This window comes from Phalacrocorax carbo, chromosome 19, assembly GCF_963921805.1.
Source record: "Phalacrocorax carbo chromosome 19, bPhaCar2.1, whole genome shotgun sequence".
In the NCBI taxonomy this organism is placed as follows: domain Eukaryota; kingdom Metazoa; phylum Chordata; class Aves; order Suliformes; family Phalacrocoracidae; genus Phalacrocorax; species Phalacrocorax carbo.
Genome location: NC_087531.1, coordinates 3,521,953 through 3,541,262, shown reverse-complemented (window position 1 = coordinate 3,541,262; position 19,310 = coordinate 3,521,953). Strand labels below are relative to the sequence as shown.

Genomic DNA, 19,310 nt, shown 5'->3' with positions numbered 1-19,310 from the left:
GTACGTGTGTTACACGCTCGGATACATGTATATATAGTTCTTAAGTGGACATGAGTTGGGACCCTAATGGGGCATATGGGGGGGGTCAAATGCAAGGCAATAAGGTGCCATCAGAAATACATTTAGCGTCCGAGCATGTGTGACACGAATAGCCAACTGTTCACAGATACAGTCCTTGGGCATCAGCTTATGGGACCCAGAGGGCTCAAAGAGGGAAAGGTCAGGTCTGTATCTTAAAGTGGCTTTTTTTGAGCTTCTTGTGGCACTTCTGGAGAGGTGTAAAAAAAGTCTGAAAGAGGGTAGTGAAAGTCTGTCGTCAAACTCTCTTGTATCTGGCCGTCAGGAGGGATGTGGGCTCTCTGCTCTGCTGGAAACGGGACTTGTGTGGGTGGCAGAGTATGGATCCAGGTGTGCTGGTAAGCAGCACTGCTTTGAAGTTCAGGCTAGGAGATCCACAGCCAAGGTGCTTTAGCTGTATGACCCGCTCTTATACAGGTGAAAATAGTTTTTCCAATGCTCAGCCTTTCCTCCTGCTCCCTGCCAGGTCTGTAACGTCTGAGAACCCTCTCAGGCTGCGGGAAGGGCTGGCTGCTGCGGTTGGTCACAGTTAAGACTGTAGCGCGTCTACGAGGGGAAAAAAATGACTTTCTGGCAAGGCAAAGGCTTCAGACCTGGGAGGAAATGAAGGCTGACTGATGCAGGTCGCAGGTCACATTCAAGGCTTTTGTACATTGACACATGCCTAACCTTTGGTACTAACCTAATGTAGGCCAGTGACTTTCAACCTGTGATCTGTGGCTTAACTGTGGGATCCCCAACAGATCCTAAAGGAGGGGGAGGAGGCATGCGCCGCTTAGGAGGCTTTCGCATGCTGTATGCATTCTCTACATCAGTCTGCAAATCGGGGGGGCTGAGTGGGCGCTACATCCCTCCGATTTTGTATTTTTTAACGTGAGAGGTTAGCTCTGTGGGTGCAAGGGGGGTATAACACAGGAAATACTTTTTTGCATTTATCTTCAGTGTGCCTCGTGTTCTCTTTGTCCGTGGAGGCAGGACAGCGGCTCTGCGGGGCCTTGGCAGGTTGCAGTGTCGGCAGAGCTGTTCTGGCAGCGCCGAACCCGCCGCCATTCCTGCTTTCCCGCCTGGAGGCCTCTCCCCCACAACTGCCAGTTTTCATGCTTTTATCCTTCTTTTGAAGCTGACAATTCTCAGAAACCTCCTGGTAATCCCCTGCTTACAGTTTACTCCATCCGATGGCCACCTTCAGCAAACTTTATAATTTTTAATTTCCTTGTAGCGTTAGTAGTTTTGGGGGAAAAACATCCTCCTGGAAGCAGCCCTTTTTGTCGGCTGGCGCAGCCACACACGCGTCCTTGCCGTGTGTCACCCAGGCCACGTTTTCCTGCGTGGGGGGCCCTACGCACGCCCCAGAAGCCACCTGGAGGCACCCGGAGCTAACGGCCTGGGAAGTTAGAGGCCTTTGGCGGATTATTTGCATTATTCGCATCGAAGCAGGGCCTGGGGCTCCCCCCGGGGCGGGGGGACACGGGACCCCTCGAGTGAGGGGGTGCATTGGGAGGGCAGCTGTCGGAGCGGGAATCGTTCTGCAGGCCTCTCCGTTGCCCGGGTTTTAGAACAATAACCGGCACCGCGGCCGTCACTCCGGAGAGTGAAAGGCTTTCCCGGTGGTCGAGCCCGCCCGGGAATTAGTGGGGGGGGGCTTTTGCCCCCCCTCCGACCCTCCCAGCAGCGGGGCGGGGGGCGCCGTGCGGGACTGCTCGCCGGGGATCCCCAGTGCCGCCCGTTCCGCGGGGTGTCCCGTGTCTCCCCCCCCGACCCCCGCGGCGCAGCGCTCCCGGGAGGCGGCGGCGGCGGCCCCGCCCCTCCCGCTCGTTCCCGCCAGCGGCGGCCAATGGGCGGCCGCCCGCCGCGCACGGGGCTTTTCCGCGCCAAACTCCAAAGCCCGGGGAGAGCGTGGGTGGCGGCCGCGGGGCGCAGCGCGGCACCGGCCTCCAGCACCCCCACGGCGGTGAGTCCTGCCGGGCCGCCCTCCCCCAGCCCGCCGCGGGACGGGGGGCGGCCGGTGGCACCAGGAGAGGGAGGACGGCGGCGGGGAAGGGGGGGCGGAGGGGTTTTTCCCCCGCTCCGCGCCGGGGGCGTTGCGGGGAGCGGCGCCCGAGCCGGTGACAGCTGCCGGTGCGCGGGTCTGCTGCTGCCCCCGGCTCTCGGCGGGTCTTCCCGGGGGGGTGAGCGCTCAGGTGCCGGTTGGCGGAATGCGTCGCTTGGGGGTTTTGGCAGCGGTACCGACACCCCCCCGCGCCGCCCCCCCACCCCGTCCCCCGAAACGGAACAGCGGGAGGGTGGGTGTGACCGGGAGCGGCGGTGATCGGCGGTACCGGTGGCCGGGCGGGGCGCGGTCCGGCATCGCCCCGCTTGGCTTTGGGGGCTGTTGCGGACGGGGGCGGCAGGGATCGCTGACACTCCCCGGTTTTGTTCGCGGTCGGAACGAAAGCGACACCCCAACCCCGCCCTCCCCCCCGGCCCCGGGGTGGGCGCGCGGGTTGCGGGGCTGCCGGTGCCCTCCGCGGCGCGATGGGCAGCCCCGGTGTCCCCCCGTGTGTGTCGTTTCCCCCCCCTTTGGGGACCTCCCACTGGGCCGCGGTGGGAGGGTGGGGGGGCCACCGGCTGGTGACGGCTCCTTTAAGACCGCCCGTATCATTTGCATAATCACGCGAGACTTTGGCCGCGGGCGAGGGGGGGCGAGTCCCGCGCGAGAGCGGAGGGAGCGTTTTCAATTGTGGCGCGAGATACAGTTGGCGCGCGCCGCCCGCCCGCGAGGCGGCCGAGAGGTACGGGCGCAACCAAACACGTTAGGCTGAGCGTGGGAGGGGCGGGACTAAGCCTCCAGTAACCAATCGATGTTGGAACCGGCCGGGTTGTGGACCAATGGGGCGTGGGGGGCTGAGGGAGGGCGGGCCGGCGGGGCTGGGACGGCGCGGTAGGGTGAGCGGTCTCATTGATACCGTTCCCAGCGGGCCGGACTCGGCGGGTACCGGCGTTTTAACAGCTTCGTTATTCCCCGGTGCGAGCAGGACCGGCGCCATGTGGATCCAAGTGCGCACCATGGACGGGAAGGAGACCCACCGCGTGGATTCGCTCTCCAAACTCACCAAAGTGGAGGGGTTGCGGCTGCGGATACACGAGGTTTTCGGTGTCGAACCTCACCGGCAACGTCTTTTCTACCGCGGAAAGCAGGTACCGGCGCGGCGGGGGGACGTTTGACAGCCTCAGACCCTCAGCTGAAGAGGGCGGGGGGCCCACAGCCGCTGAGGCTGCTGCGGCCCCTCCCCCGGCCCCTCCCGCCCCCCTAAATTCTGCCCCCCGCCAGTTGGGGAGGGGTATTTTAGTTAATTTTCTTTTAATTGCATGAAAATGGCTTGTTTTGCTGCCATCTAGTGACTCCCGGCCTCCCTTCCGCGCTGCCCGAAGGCTGGGTCTGTAAGGAGAGGAGTCAGCAAGATAGTGGTTTTTTTTTCCCTTAAGTTGCAAAGGGTTTTCTCTCGCCCAAGGTGTTGCTTTTCTGTCTCGACACCGCCTTTGCAAAGTCGCTGGAAATGCACGTGTTACCAGGGGGTTTTGTGGTCTAGCGCTTAAAATTTTCAAGCCTTGTGGGTTTTGCCCCTCTGAAAGCCGTAACGATCCCGTTTCCTATTTTTCTTTGTAAATTAGAATAGCAGCTCGTGACTTTCTTGGGTTCTTCTGCTCTTATATCAAAACCTCATTCGGCGCAGAGCTCGCTGCAAAGTCTCGAGCGGCTCAGTAGTACGTTCTCGACAGCGTGTTAACCATCGCAGTTGTACAACTACTTTCTTCCACATGAGTAAATAAATAACATATCTAAATCAGTACTAAAGACAACTTGAAACCCTTTTCAAACACTTTTTCCATATCCTGCGTAGTACTGCACTGCTAAACCTTCATGCTAAAGAAACTTCTGAATCGGTGGTTGGTTGTTCAAAGAAACTAATTTCAGAGATAGCGGGGTACTTTTGACTGCAGTTGGAATACTGTGAGGTGGGTGGAGTTAGACGATTTCTTCTAGTTGCCTTTTTTTTTTCCACTTTTCCCTCCATTTTGGGAAGACTAGAGCTAGCTGGACGTTATAATTAGCAGGTGTGACTGTAGGATATGGAGCTACACCTGGACTAGCTTTAATCTCACAAGCTTGGGTAGTGGTAATAGTTTAAAAAAAGAGGCTTGTGCACAAAGGAGCACGCAGCACCTCTGAAGGGCTTGTGTCACCTCGTTTCTCCTGTGCTAGTGACTATTTGTGGCTGTAGATGGGGTGATAAGGGAGGATTGGTCCTGGGTATGTCCCAGCTGTCAGCCTTGCTTACGCTGATGTGTGTGCAGGTAGCTAAGGTCAAACGGACTTTCAAAGGAAGTAGGGACTCTTTTCCAGTAAGGATGCACTTGCCTTACAATGATAATTCCTTTTTGTGTAACTTCAGTAGTTCTTAGTTTAGGCGTGGTTTTAAACAGAAATACTTATCCAGTGTGACCTAACCACTCTTAATCATCATCCTCCTGCTGCGCTTGTTTGTGCTTTGTCTGGCTTTTTGAATCATTAGAAATGTTCAAATTCTTCTTAGTTAAAATTCTAAGATGATGATGGGAAAGTACTCGTTAATTAAAAGACCCACCTCCTTTGTTAGAGGTGCATCTTCAGGTGCTGGTGCTTCTTTCAGAGTGTCCTTTGAACTCCTGCGGTTTCATGTCCTGTTTGTTCTCCGCTTTTCCATTTCTCTTTGCACCTGTTGTCGCTTGTGATAGCTACTGTTGATAACAATACCCTGTCTGTGATACTGTCTCTTTGTTAGGAAGAAACAACCGATTTCTGGTTTGTTCTTGTGTATCTCAATGAGTTTTCATCTCTAAACCAAAAAAAGTCCAGATGACTTCCTGTACAGTCAGATTTCCAGGGATTGTTCCATAGCTACTTTAAGCCATAAATCAGAATTGAATTAGCATAGTGATTCCTGTGAAGTGTAAATTTTTGTGGTTTTGCTCGGTTTCCCACTGATAGAGAACAAAGCTCTGGGATTGCTTTTTCTGGTGGTTTGGGCTGGAAGGGGACAATCATTTCCTGTGTAATTTCTTAGTCAGACCTTAAATATGTGGTGAAGCTTGTCTAAACTTCTAACTGCACTGTGGTCTCCAGTACTACATTTTAACTCTAAAATGGTAGTGCTCCTCAGAGCTCTTGAAAGGTAATTGAGAGACCTGTTTGCTCCTCTGTACTCTTCTTCCTCTTCGCAGGGGTCGGGTCTTGGTTTGACTACATACAAACCCAGACTTGCAAAACAAACTCTCTTAAAATTAGAGAGGGTGTGAAATTAGGACGTGCCTGCCTATGCTAAAAAGTGATTGGGTAGTTTCAAGTTGAATTGGATCTTTTTTGATTTTACTTTCAATAGAAAAAATGGTGTGCTTGCCTGGAGAAAAGTGGGCGATTAACTCTTTGGCTTCTCCTTAATGCCGCGTTTAACACAGCGATGTTGTGATGATGATCTAGAACACGCACAATTAGAATATAAAGACCAGTTTGTGTTAATGTTGGTGTTATGGGATGTGTCTGAGTTATGGAAGAAAGAACTTTTGAGTCTGTAGGTAATGTGGAGCTCTAAATCCTGATAGGAAAGTAGGGGATCTGTAGTCCTCTTGGTCCTTCTTCCCAGAGTTGGTATCGCTAAGGCAGGTGATGCTACCTTGGTAGACTAAGCCACTGTGTTCTAGGCGATCTGTAAAGGTTTGCAAGTCCACCGCAGCATGGAAGTCTTGTTCGCGCTTGTAGAGACTGTTGAAAAAAGAATGTTTTAAATAGTAAGAATAACAATCTATAAGTAACTGTGATGCTGAAGAGCTGCCAAGTTCCTTGATTGTTAATGGTCTGCAAGCAATGTGGTCGGTCTTGGCACATAGTGACCATTACAGCACAATGAGCGGTTTTGAACGGGGAAAACCTCCGTTGAGTGAAATAACCAGATTCTTTTGATGCATCCCCTGCAGATGGAAGATGGTCATTCCCTTTTCGATTACAGCGTTGGACTGAATGATATTGTTCAACTCTTGGTCAGACAAAGCCCAGCAGTGCTTCCTGCTGTTAGTAAGGAAAAGGATTCTGAACTCTCCGACACAGACTCTGGCTGTGGCTCAGGCCAAAGCGAATCCGACAAAAGCTCTCACAATGGCGAAGGTGCCATGGAACTGGAGGGGCAGCCGAGCACAGCGGCGCAGTCTGACTGGACTGACCCGGGGTTTGGCCTCTATAAGGTGAGTCCTTAAAAAACTAAGATTACTTCAAACTGCATTTCAGGAGTTGAATTCTTTCTCTGCAGTTGAGGATTTCTGAAAATTTTTCATGCCCCAATTGTGTGGATGTTTTTTCCCCCTCTTTTTCTTAAACCCTCCAACAGCAACAAGCAAAAAAATACCAACCAACCCACAAACCAATTAAATGCAACATGTTGTAGGTCAAAATATTTTATTTTTCGGTTTACCCTTTTAACTAAAACTACAATACATTGATTTTTAAAAAAAAAAAAGGCATCCAGAGTGCCTGTTTTGATTTAAAAAATTTTCCTAATATTTTTGCTTGGAGTTGCTGCGTTTGTCAAAGCCAAAACTTTCTTGAATGAACAAAAGAATCTCAGCCAGCTGTTCTGAATCATTTTACTTGTATGTGTCAATGGATTTTATTACAGATCTAGTGATGTCTTTGCCAGACTATGAGCAAGTCAGTTCTGAAAGTCTGTTATAGACAAACTAATAATGGTTTGTACTAGCTAAGAAAGCTGTACGCGTGGTGGTGTAGAACAGATTTTTAGCCTTATAGGCTCAACCTGAGACGACTGTAGGGGCGCACGATAGGAGCGGGAAGGCAAAGGCAATCTTAATTTTCAAAATGATCTGTTAAGTATCATGATAATGGTGAAGTTCTTGACTTGTTCAAATCTTCAGGTAGACTTGGAAATGAATGCTTAACTTAAAAATCCATTTTGGTGAGCTGAATGCTTTGCTTTCTGTAGATCAATGACTTGGTCGACGCTCGAGATATGAATATGGGAGCGTGGTTTGAAGCCCAGGTTGTAAATGTAACCAGAAAAAAAACTACAAATGAACCAGCCCACAGTTGCACAGACCCTGATCAGCCGACAGCCATTCCTGAAGATGATGTAATATACCATGTGAAATACGAGGAGTGAGTTTTGTTACCTTCTTGGCTAATAAAGTCGTTTGGATCACAATGTTGATGGGAAACTTACTGTAGAGACCCACAAGGTAAAATGGAACTGGGCCGACACAGCAGGTACATTGCTGAGCCCTGTTAACCGCAGGTTTGTCTTACTATTGCAAGTAATTGTACAATGCAGTTGGAATTCCAGCGGGCTGGAATCATGTTTTTAGAAATAAGAAATGCCCTTATCCAAGTTTTAAATGAGATACAATAGCAGCAAAGTTAGACTGCCTGGTTCTGGCTGTGTCTGTGTGGGAGAAGGAGACTTTATTCATGATGGTATTCTGGTATGTTGTGTGGCATCGGTTCTTAAACCGAGCTGTCTGGGTAAAAAAATCTATCACTTATAGCAACTTGTGATGTTGAATCTGATTTTTCTCCTCTGTCCCTCCATGCCTCCCTTCTACTTCAAGTTATCCAGAGAATGGAGTTGTAGAATTGAGTTCGAATGATGTACGGGCTCGTGCACGGACTATTTTGAAGTGGCACCAGCTAGAAGTAGGGCAGGTGGTGATGGTCAACTATAATCCTGATGAACCAAAAGAGAGAGGCTTCTGGTACGATGCAGAGATTCTGCAAAAAAGGGAAACGAAAATGGTCAAGGAGATAAATGCAAAGATCTTACTTGGGTAAGCAAACTCGTAATGTGGAATAAACTGAATTCCCCAACTCTGCTTAAACTTTTATGAGGTCTGAATGGCTCTACTGAAAAAAACACTGCACCTTTTTTGTTGCATCGTGAGCTCTGGGGAGAGCTGAGAGGCTGGGCTGTCCTTGTTGGGGGATTGACTTTGTCATGCTGCACCTTTGATGAACTTCCACTGGAGGAATTGGGCACCCTAAGGAATCCCAGGGCACGCTGATCTGTGGCTTCACATAGTGTTGGGAGGATGCCAAGCCCTGTATTCGCTAAGAGGTGAAGAATTGTTTACTGTGTTACCTGTCCAGAATGGGCTTACAGAAAACTCAGTGTAATATTTTGTGCTAGATACGATAATGTAGACTGAACCCTCGCTCTATAGAGATGGTGAAAAATTACTCTAGTTCCCTCCTAAAGGAGAAAAAGAGCCTACATCTAAGGGGCCCTCACCTTCAGGGGGAGAAAACATTGTGTATATAAATTATTTTTAAAGTTTCAGATAAAATTTTCACAGGGTTGCCAGAGTATTTCCCCTTTTCCCTCTCACTGCATTGATTTTGACTTTTTAACTCTAAAATATGAGAAGAGCTAGTCTGAAAGAGGGAGAACAGTTACTAATGATGAACTGAATGCTACAAGTGCCTGGATTCGCATTGAGGCAAGAGGGGGTACACTTTAATTGCATGAAAATTATTTGATTCGTGGTGATGCTGTCGTGCCACTGTCCCAGATCGTGTGATGCTGGAACAGGTTTCTTGTGATACAGGACTGATACCAGACCAGTCTGCATCACCGATGTACATGCACAGCTGCGAATTCATGCTGTATGATACTTTCAAAGTCTGATCTCTTTGACTTTTATCAACTTCTCCTTATAGGGATGCTGGTGATTCCTTGAATGACTGCAGAATTACATTAGTGGACGAAATTTATCAAATTGAAGAACCAGGCAGTGCTTGTCCCATTAGTGCCTGTCCATTAAAACGTGAGTCTGTTGCATAGTTCGTTCTTGCACGTCTCGGTCTTACTGTGTCATATTCTGCTAATTGGCTTTGTGAGGATTGAAGGCGTAGGAGTTCCAAGACACTCATAGTTGTGACTCCTTTGACTGTTTCCAGCGTATCTTGGCACTTTCTGGAGCCTGAAGTAGACTGTGGTTTCTTTTTGCTAACAGGACAAAATGGACCTGTGTGTAAAGCTTGTAAGGACAACCCGAACAAGACCTGCAGAATTTGTGCTTGCCATATCTGTGGAGGTAAACAAGATCCAGATAAACAGCTAATGTGTGATGAGTGTGATATGGCTTTCCACATCTACTGCCTCAACCCTCCCCTTAGTAGTATACCAGATGATGAGGATTGGTAAGTTCTAAGTATGTGTGTGGTATTGCAATTACCGTCTAATTAGGAGCAGAAAGAGGTCTAGGGCTTCACGCTGCCCTTAGGTGGCAATATTGTGACTGTACAAGGTGAAGAGATGTTTGTGTCATTTGGGGTTTTTTTTCTTAGCTTTTCTCAAGCGTCAGTATAGTGAGAGTGTGTTTTAAGCCAGTGGCTTTCAAACTTCGCTTCCTAGTTTTGCGGTCTATATGCCTGTTCAAAGAGAACTGGAGCTACCTATAAACCAAATGCAAACCAGATGCCAGGAGGCTTAGCTGGTGTAATGGCTTTTATGGGTCACTTACAGATAGTCCTCAGGCCCCGTTGCCATATTAAGCTGGTGACATACGCTGTTTTATGTAAGAAATATATATGATGATAGATATATAGAGATATATACACATAGTGAAATGTACTGGTTTATTCTTTGTGTCCTGTTTAAGCATTTTATACAACGATTTTTGATACAGCTGATTTCCTGACACATCTGCAATGCCTTAGAAGATTGTGCAAGGACACTAGCTAATACAGGCCAAACTCCCATATGGAGAGTTGTTTCAGTGCCCTGCCTAGTTTCATGTGGGGAAATTGTAATGTTATAACTCAGTATATTTTGAGGAAGTTCTCTTTTAATTTAGGCTTTGCTGCTAGCTAATTTTCATTGACTGGTGACTTTAGGTATTGCCCTGAATGTCGAAATGATGCAAGTGAGGTGGTTTTAGCAGGAGAGAAATTAAAAGAAAGTAAAAAGAAACAAAAGATGGCATCTGCTAATTCATCCTCGCGGAGAGACTGGGGCAAGGTCAGTTCAAAAGCCGTTTTATTTTGAAGAATAGTGTGTGTTAGTTCCTTGTAATTCTTGGCTGATTGGTCTTGCTCTTTGAAACAGGGCATGGCATGTGTTGGTCGCACAAAGGAATGTACCATTGTCCCCTCGAACCACTATGGACCAATTCCGGGGATTCCGGTTGGCACCATGTGGAAGTTCAGAGTTCAGGTATGAAGCTGAATCCTGGCCTGAGCCACTGTAGGGAAAACCAGGAATGATGCAGCTCTTATGAGAAACCCGAAACAGTTAATGTCGGAGTGTATGTCACTGGATATGTAAGTGCAGAAAGGAAAGAATTCTGGCTTTGTCTAGATGAAGTGTTCCATAACTAATGCTGCATTGTCCAGGCGTTTCAAGTGGTTTTTCTTTAGCACTTTTTTTGGTAACTGAAAAACCTCAAACCAAACATATTTGCTTCCAGTAGTTCGTTCTGGAGATGAGTAGTGTCTCCCACTTGGTCTCCTGCTAAGGGTCTCTGTCCAATACCTAGATAGGTTAAACAGAAGGTTTTCTCATTCTCTCACAAAGTTGGGGATTAAAAGCACTGACCTATCCAGATCTTGTTTTCTTCAAGTATGAGGTGAAGGTTGCTACTGCAAGTCTTTCAAAACACATCCCCTTATACAAACATTTCTTTTTAATATAGATATTAAAAAGCTCCAGGAATTTAAGAATAATATCATTCTCAGTGAGAAAGATCCAAATTTCTAAATTAGTGTAATAAAAAATATCCATGTGTTCAATTTACTGAAATATTCAACCGCTTATTTTTTTTAAAGACACTTTTCTTTTTCTCCCTTCTACCCAGAGCTCTTTGGAGGATAGTGGTGAGAGCAGTTTCACCCTGTAACTTACGCAAAACAAATCTGGAATAGTACTATTAGTTCAGTTCCAAGACCAATGGGCAGTCATACTGTTGGTAGCCTGCTGACAGTAGTTGCCTAGCAAAGCTGTTTCTTTCAGGTGAGCGAATCCGGTGTCCACAGGCCCCACGTAGCAGGTATACACGGCAGAAGTAACGACGGCGCCTATTCCTTGGTTCTGGCAGGAGGCTATGAAGATGACATAGTAAGTGAATCTTGATTGGTTTTTGGGCATAAATAATCTACCTTGTTTTACCCACAAAGTCGTGGCCTTAGTTACTTTTTACACTCCATATCGGGCATTTAATGACCCTGACGGCACTGTGCCCCCTCACCCTGGGTGCCCGATAGAACTCTTGTAAAACAGACAGCTGCAAATCTCTGTGGTTGTTCTAAGTCGTCGTCCTGCCTGCAGGGCCACGTACCAGCGTACGTGTTGAGGCACAAGTTACGTTGTCCTTACCTGGAGCCGGCCCCTGCACCTCCCAGCAGACCCTGTGCGAGTGAGTGGTGCGCCACTCCCTTGGCAGAGGTCTCTGTGCTCTTCAGGTTTGCGACAAGGCAACAGTTGTCACCTGGATTCTTCTCTCAGCAGTATAAGAGTGGACCATAGACTGAGTCTGGGGGCTTAACTGGAGGGCACATCTTTCCTTTTTTCAGAATACTGTTTTAAAGCTACTTGATGAAAAGACTCTTCTGCTTTTATTGAACTATTTTTTGTGAATGTGTTGAAACCATCCATATACGTTTCAGGATCATGGAAATTCCTTCACGTATACAGGGAGCGGAGGGCGTGATCTTTCTGGAAATAAACGCACAGCGGAACAGTCTTGTGATCAAAAACTCACCAATATGAACAGGTTGGCACCATTCGCACTCTGTTCCTAACCTTAGGAGCTGGCAATCTGCAACCCGAAAAATTGTTTGTCGTCTTTGTATCAAAAGTAACTGGCTCAGTGGGAAAACTGTCAAAATTAGGTTTCCACTGAGGTGTAGGCTGCAGATCAGTTGCCCAATGGAAATGCTTCTTACAGTGCACTATCAATGAAACTGAACTGTAAATGGTATTAGTATTACGTTTAATATTGACTAAAACTTAAGGAACAGAGTAGTAAATTAGTGTAGAAGCTTTCATGCTCCCTCCTGAAGACCTTGGGAGACCAGATAGTTTGTAATTCTGAACTGTTACTCTTACAAGTAAGCGTGGACTTGAGTGGAGGAGGTGGTCCCCGCAGTTACCTATTCAAAATGTGGTCCCCAGTCAGGAGGCGTAATTACTGTCTGGGTGTTGTTGGTGTTATACAATGTATCTGCAAGTGTTGCCACTTAAGACAAACAAAAGCTTGGCTACATCTTTTTTCCTCGGAAGGGACTCAGAGGGACTCCTGCATCTGCAAAGAGGCAGTGGTTTCCAGTTCTTTGGTAGCCATTGCTGCGGTTCAGCACAACGCCAGTTCGCGGCTACTCTTAGTATTGTACTCAACTGCATCAGTGTGTGGCTCTGAGTAAAATAGTATTGTTTAAACTTATTACTTCTTAGCAGCTGGCTTTACCACACGAGCTTTGCTTTGCTTTATCCTCCCGCTAATACTGAAGAGTTCTTGACTGGACTTTCTTTTGCAGAGCTCTGGCTCTGAACTGCAGTGCTCCCATCAATGACAAAAATGGAGCCGAAGCCAAGGACTGGAGAGCCGGGAAGCCGGTCCGAGTGGTGAGGAATGTAAAAGGAGGCAAACATAGTAAATATGCTCCTGTAGAAGGGAACAGATATGATGGAATATATAAGGTAAGAAGGATTTGAACTCACCTACTGAATTAGGGAAGGATAAATTGGCTTTGGCCATGGGTTTTGGTAGTGTATGATGGACTTTTGCATCTATCTTCTTTAGGTTGTGAAATACTGGCCTGAGACAGGGAAATCTGGATTTTTAGTGTGGCGTTACTTACTTAGGAGGGATGATGAAGAACCTGCTCCTTGGACCAAAGAAGGAAAGGACAGGATGAAGAAGCTTGGCCTAACAATGCAGGTACTTTTCTGGAACATCATCAGGGTTACCCTGGGCAATGGACTTGGTGGACAGCAGGAATTGTTCTATTATATGCTCTTATTGAGGATGATCCTTGAGTAAGAATCAAGACAGCCCCCCCCCTTAGACTGAGGGGGGCGCAAGTGCTTTCAGTCTTGTAGGTTGTTTGTTTTCTTTTTACATCAGGAGGCTAAATGGACAAAACTCGCGTTCTTGTATAGAATTTCTATAGTCTGAATAAGCGCTTTGCAAGAGCAAGGCTCCGTTGCTTAAAACAGAACCCCTGGACTGGGTCTCCAGAGGTCATTCTTCCGACCTGTAATGGTCTGTAAGTCTATGAACTGGTGTGTTTGCATTGGATGCTTTTTGTTTTGTGTTTTCCTATAGTATCCTGAAGGGTATTTGGAAGCTGTTGCAAACAAAGATAAGGAAAAAGAAAATAATGGAGATGAGTTTGATACCCCGGGGAAAGGAAAGAGGAAAAGGAAATCAGCAGGTTTGTGGAGTAGGCAAGTGGATATAGAAAGCCTTGTAGGTTTTTGTGTGTTTTACCTAGTTATTCTTTTCTGGTTGCTTTTGATTTGTTTGTTTAAGAAGTTGTTGTTTTTCTTTCAGGTGGGGAGGAAAAACTCATTATCTCTCCAACAGGGACTCCAAAAAAACCTAAAGTTGAGCCATACAAGCTGACATCTCAGCAAAGATCTCTTATAAAAAGTGATGAAGCCAATGAAAAACTGTGGAATGAAGTACTAGAAGCTCTCAAAGACGGACCGGTATATCATGCCTCCCCCCCAATAATGAAGTGACAACAAGCCTTTATACTATCCCTAGGCATAAACCTCTTGGCTGTCTTAAACAACCTCAGACCTATAGTGTTCTTTTTAAGCGTAGACACCCACAGCATAACCTTAAAGCGCTGTATTTGGGGTCAGTAAGAAGACAGTTATCAGAACTTATTTAATATAACTATCTTTTATCTTGTTGAGCTTTGTAGAAAAACTTTCTGTGACTAAAATGATGTCTTGCATTTAATGTGGGGTGTTTGGGGTTTTTTTGGCTGTATCTTTCCAAGGGTAGTAGCAATAAATTGGTTCAAACGTTCTCTTTACAGAAATTTCTAAATAAAGTTGAAGAGGCCTTCTTGTGTATCTGCTGTCAGGAGGTTGTGTTTCGGCCAGTCACAACTGTATGCCAACACAACGTGTGCAAGGTGAGCAATCGATTAAACTGCTGTCAAGTTCTGCTGAGCCAATGAGCCCTGAGCTGACTTGTTTAGTAGTGAGAGGTTGGCGGGTGTCTGGGGTTTGGGTTTTTTGCCTGTGGTTAGTCTCTGTCCTGGTTTTGGCTGGGTTTATATGTGAAAACTTTATGATTTGATGAAAGTTCTTTGGCACAGAAAAGTCTGCGCTTTAAAGAAAGTTCCACTGTTGTTCAGCTACTATCCGATTCTTTTAAAAGATGACGAGAGATTCTCTGCAGGCTCGGTAATACTGCGAGGTGATGCTGATGGGTTCGACTGTTACAGGGTGTATGGGGTTTGGTTTTGTTTTTTCAAGACAGGCATGAAGTATTTTTGCAGAAGCTTTAACAGCTGCAGGGGAACTTTTGATCTTCAGAAATGTAACTGAATGAAATCTCTACCATATAGTTATATACTGTGTCCGTGGCGGGCCTGCTCCGTTGAAGCGCATGTGCTATTGCACATCACGAAGGATGCTTTCTCTCCAGCTGCCAGCCTTGCGTTGCTCTTGGCCTTTCTCAGCTCTGTCAATACCTGGGTGAACTAGGGTATAAAAGGAATCTCATTCTCTCCAGTGGGAGCTTTGTAGAATAAGCTAAACTGTACTTTTCCTTAACTCATTGGCTTTTTTTGTCCTTCGCCAGGATTGTTTGGATAGATCCTTCAAAGCTGATGTGTACAGTTGTCCAGCCTGCCGCTACGATCTTGGCAAAAATTATACCATGCAAGTGAATGAAACACTGCAGACCGTTCTAACTCAGCTCTTTCCTGGATATGGCAATGGACGGTGATTCTGTAAAGCACTTCTAATTTTCTTTTATTCAAACTTATTAATGGGTTTTCAATGGGCTTAATTTAAAAAAAAAATAGTAGTCTGTGTTCTCCCAGACCCCTACAAAAGTTTAAAAGTCTTCCTTGTTTTTAAAAAACTATAAACTTCAAGGAATATCCTTTTTTAATGTTTGTGGGTTTTGTTTTTGTTCTAAATGTTGAACTTTGTGGTGTCCCCCCCTCAAAACTGCCACTCATCAGCACAGAATTATTATTTTTTAATGGACTTATAAAGTGCTTCCGGTAAGGCTGCTAATGATTCTGAAAGTTCTTAGAGTGCCCCTGTGCCCCCTCTTTTTTTTTTTTTAATTTTTTTAATTAAAAAAAATGGCTTGGTTGCTAGAACAATCTTCAATGTTTGGGGATTTGGCCATAAAGCGAGACTTGTGCATCACCTTGGCAGCATTTTGATGCTCAGTTTGTACAAGATGGTTCCTGGCATACGATCTTTTTACCACAAGTGGGTATTTGTTATGTCTTTAAAGAATTGGGTTTTTCTGATACATTCGACAAACCTATCAGAAGCAATTTCCTGCTAATTTTGTACATCAAAAAATGAAGCTGCTTGCGTATAGCCAAGTGGTTGGAGCAATATGAAGTACTACCTCAGTTGGACTCCTTTCTTATTAGGGAACTATTTGTTCAGCCAGGTGCTGTCTTCTATCCAGAAACGCCATTGTGGAATATACTAAAGCCATTCTTAAGTGCCTTTTGTCCTTTTCTGAAAGACTGGGCTCTGAACCACCAGATATATATTTTTTCATAAGCACTGAATTTTTTAAACTTGCCAACCGGATTTTATTCTTTGGGTAAAATGTAACACTGTAGCTGTATATGATTAGCATGGATTTGCAAACTTTCAGGTTTCCTCCTAATGCTAGGTGTATTATGGTAATATGACTTTTTTCTTTGTTTTGCTGCATTTCTACCTGGAAATGGAGAAAAAACAATTCTGACTTTTCCATGAAATATTTTGTTTGTTGTACATGACACCGCGAAGGCTTGCTTTTGTGAATGGATTGTCTTTTTCTAACATTACCAAAGTTTGCAGTTTAATACCTCAACAAGACAGGGATGTTTTTAATCATACTTTACTGCAGACAGACTGGAACAAATGTGCATATTTTTGGTTGTCTTAACTCTTACCCTTCTTAAAATTATAATGTTAATATGTTAGGAAAAAAAAACCACAAACGTTTTATAGGTTTTTTGCTGAATTTGTCGATTTTTTTTTTTTTTTTGTACAATGTGCAAGTTGAAGTTCTCAAAATAAATATCTTTTCAGATGAGTGTTGACTATTCTCCTGTAATTCTTGTTATCTGGAGCAGGTTTCCAGACCTAATTGCTTGTGCAGGATTTTGTATTATTGTCCGTTATGTTAAGCCTTTTATTTTCTAAGGCCTATTATTTTCATCATTATTTCTCACTACAAAGAAATTGGGGAAATACTAATCTGATATCTTGTCTTCAAAATACTTTATTCTAGGAACTAGTGAAAGGCATATGTTATGTTCAGCTAAAAAATGAAAGATTTCCCAAATCTCTCTTTTCAAGGCATAACTTACATGAAATTTCCATAGTACTAAAATCTAAATATCAACTGGCAGTTAGAATTACCTGCATACTTCATGAATAAGACCAAAATTGTTAGAACAGCCATGTCATGCATCACATGGGAGGTGTTCATAGCAAGTAGTGTGAGCATCTCCATCAACTCATCAAACCAGGGAAATACATTAAAACACCAAGATTTCAGTAAACAAATGCAGATGAAGTAAATGAGGAAAACATACAGGCATTTAAGGTGTTGGGGGGGGGGAAGCTGTGAAATTAAGCAGCAGTTACACAATCTGCCCTCTTCAAAAAAAGTTTAACATTAACACTAACCTTGAAATAAACACTTACAGGTATTTAAATTTAATTGAAAATGTCCTTCCGCTTTCTATATTGTGATGAGAAGAATTTGGGTTGAGTGGGTGAAACTGAGGAAGGTTGTGTGTATTTAAATTGAAAGAACCTATTGCAATGACTTCCTTAGTAATTGTTTTGTTTTCCATATTCCAAGTAATAACAAAAATTTATATTCCTACATAGGTTTCAGTGTCCTGTTTTGAGTTTTGATGGGTTTTAGCATGAATTAGAATTTCCTGGCAAATTAGACACTTTGATTTGGGGCTTGCAGATCTCAAGGTAAAGCTCTACCAGGAAAATGACTGTGCTGTAAATAAGCTGGTGTGCAGCTTTGGATACGAAGGGATCGTGTGTTTTAATAGTAGAGATCGTTAGTAGGGTGATCCTTCATTTCCTGTACCTACTTGTATACATTTGTGTTGTGAAATTCTGGAGTGAGCGTCCGATAAGTGATTTGGTGAAATAAGTGTTTTGTGGATTAGGAGCTGGGAAGTGAGAATAACAATGTTGTAAAACAAGAAAAGGATCTTTCTTCTATTTTGGGAATTTCCATCTCGCTTCCCAGCACATGTATGGAATCTATGGTCTGCACAGTTTAATTAAGCATAAATTAAAAAAGCCCCCCATTGTTCTTCGTCCCGTTTGGTGTTACCTGTGGTGATGGGATGTGAGGAGCCAGCAGGGGCTCAGGGTGTAGGTTCTCACCAGGACCTGCGGCACCTCTGCAGAAGGGGAACCACGGCTCCGGCTCCGCTCCTCGGGCAGCGGAATGCCACCGCCATGGCTCCACGCTCAGGCTGCTGTCAGGGCACGGTGCTGCTCTGTCCTCTGTGGGGCAAAGTGGAATGAAGCCTAGGTCAGTCCTTCAAAAGGATGAACTGGTGTGGACAAGCGCATCCAGTGCACTGTCAGTAGCTCGTGGTTAACTTTTTAAAGCGCCAGCCTACAGGTGTCATGAGAGATGGGGAGCCTACAGCTACTGCCCAAATAGTGTGAGGGTGTAACAGCTGAACCCCTCATCCCCCCACAGTTCCTCAGGTCCCTCTGGGCCTGCTCTTCCCTGTCAGGCAGAAGGGGAGGTGCGGGGCTGGGGCCCGAGCTCTCCCCTTGCTGGGAGAACCCCCAGTTTACCGAACGCGGGCTGGCAGGGCCGCGGTGCCCGTTCGCCTGTCTCGCTGTGCAATGTATGAGTGCCATCTTTAACGCCGCCGGGCTACCCCCGCTCCGGGATCTCCTCGGGCAGAGTGACTGCGGCGGCCAGGGTACGCCCCCCCGTCGGGGCGCGCCGCCATGGCCCCGAGGGCCGGCCCTGGCGGGGAGGAGGCGGGCCGGGGCAGGATAATGGCAGTGCCCCGCGCCCACCCGCCACGAGGCGCCCTCAGCTCGCTGGGGGGGCGAGGGGGGCGGTCCCTCCCCGCCCCATTGGCGCAGGGCCGCAGCCCCCCCCCCGCGCGCTGCTGTGCGGCTCCTCACGTACTCACCGCCCCGCGCCCCCGCCGGAGCGCAGAGCTGTGGGGCGCTGACGGGCACCCCGCGCCTCCTATCGAAGCCCGCCTTTCCCATCTCTCACCCAATAGCAAGCTGAGGGCGAGTCACCGTCTCCCAACGGCCGCGTTCTATTCGCAGAAAGCGGCTGAGCGACGTGAGAGCGACCGGCTGCCCTGCCTGTTGGTGGGCAGGCCGTTACCCAGCGCGATTCGCCAATCAACGGATGCGCTCCTCTTGTTGTTCGGTGACCGGCTCCGCCATGGGCAGCAACCGCCGCCTCTCACCAGCGATGCGCCCAATCGCTGCGAAGGTGGTGTCGGCCGCAGCCAACGAGCAGGGCGAGGAGGCGGGCGGCAGGTGCTGGCTGCGGGGTGCTGCGCTCTACTCGCCGCCCCCCTTCCGCTCTGCCGGGCCGATCGACGCTCTCCTCACGGGCAGCCCGGGGCCGCCGCCGCTACCGAGGGGGACCGCCCGCGGGCCCAGGTACGGGGGTGGCCGCCGCCAGCCTGCCTGCCTGCCTTCCTCCCTCCCCCCCCCCGTGGGGCCTGGCCGCCGCCTGCGGCTCCACCCCGGGACCGCGGCGCCCCCCGCAACCCGGCGCTGCCCACCCCCCCGGGGCGCCGGGCTCCGTCTCGCCGGGCCGAGCCCCTTCCCCACCGCCTCTTCTCACCGATGGACCCCGGTTTTGCTTCTCGCTTCCGGACGCCGCGCCTCCCTCTGCCAGCCGGCTGGCCGGCCCTCCTCCTCGCGGCCCGGCCCTCGGCCGCCGCCGGGCCCCGGCCCCTGGGGGACCGGCCTGTGGAG

General features: G+C 47.5%; 2 protein-coding genes across 6 annotated transcripts in view; both read left to right on the top strand.

Annotated features, from left to right (window-relative positions):
* UHRF1 (ubiquitin like with PHD and ring finger domains 1) overlaps positions 1–16,395 on the top strand; it is a 33,134-nt gene extending 16,739 nt beyond the window's left edge. Inside the window, exons 1-17 of one of the 2 annotated variants that reach the window (XM_064469612.1) lie at positions 1,927–2,029; positions 3,093–3,255; positions 6,070–6,333; positions 7,089–7,261; positions 7,711–7,926; positions 8,816–8,922; positions 9,112–9,298; positions 9,995–10,118; positions 10,206–10,313; positions 11,109–11,213; positions 11,762–11,868; positions 12,632–12,794; positions 12,898–13,035; positions 13,423–13,531; positions 13,651–13,808; positions 14,147–14,245; positions 14,920–16,395. In XM_064469612.1, coding sequence (XP_064325682.1) covers positions 3,103–3,255; positions 6,070–6,333; positions 7,089–7,261; positions 7,711–7,926; positions 8,816–8,922; positions 9,112–9,298; positions 9,995–10,118; positions 10,206–10,313; positions 11,109–11,213; positions 11,762–11,868; positions 12,632–12,794; positions 12,898–13,035; positions 13,423–13,531; positions 13,651–13,808; positions 14,147–14,245; positions 14,920–15,066 — 2,358 coding nt within the window. In that variant the 5' untranslated portion in view covers positions 1,927–2,029; positions 3,093–3,102 and the 3' untranslated portion in view covers positions 15,067–16,395. Of the gene's footprint in view, positions 1–1,926; positions 2,030–3,092; positions 3,256–6,069; positions 6,334–7,088; positions 7,262–7,710; positions 7,927–8,815; positions 8,923–9,111; positions 9,299–9,994; positions 10,119–10,205; positions 10,314–11,108; positions 11,214–11,761; positions 11,869–12,631; positions 12,795–12,897; positions 13,036–13,422; positions 13,532–13,650; positions 13,809–14,146; positions 14,246–14,919 lie in introns of those variants that run through there. The other variant, XM_064469611.1, reaches the window with a different exon arrangement.
* A 2,383-nt stretch (positions 16,396–18,778) lies between these two features.
* Positions 18,779–19,310, top strand: part of KDM4B (lysine demethylase 4B) — a 109,090-nt gene continuing 108,558 nt past the window's right edge. The window contains exon 1 of one of the 4 annotated variants that reach the window (XM_064469610.1): positions 18,779–18,989. In XM_064469610.1, the coding sequence (XP_064325680.1) occupies positions 18,796–18,989 (194 nt within the window). In that variant the 5' untranslated portion in view covers positions 18,779–18,795. The remainder of the gene's footprint in view (positions 18,990–19,310) is intronic. The other 3 variants (XM_064469607.1, XM_064469608.1, XM_064469609.1) reach the window with 3 other exon arrangements.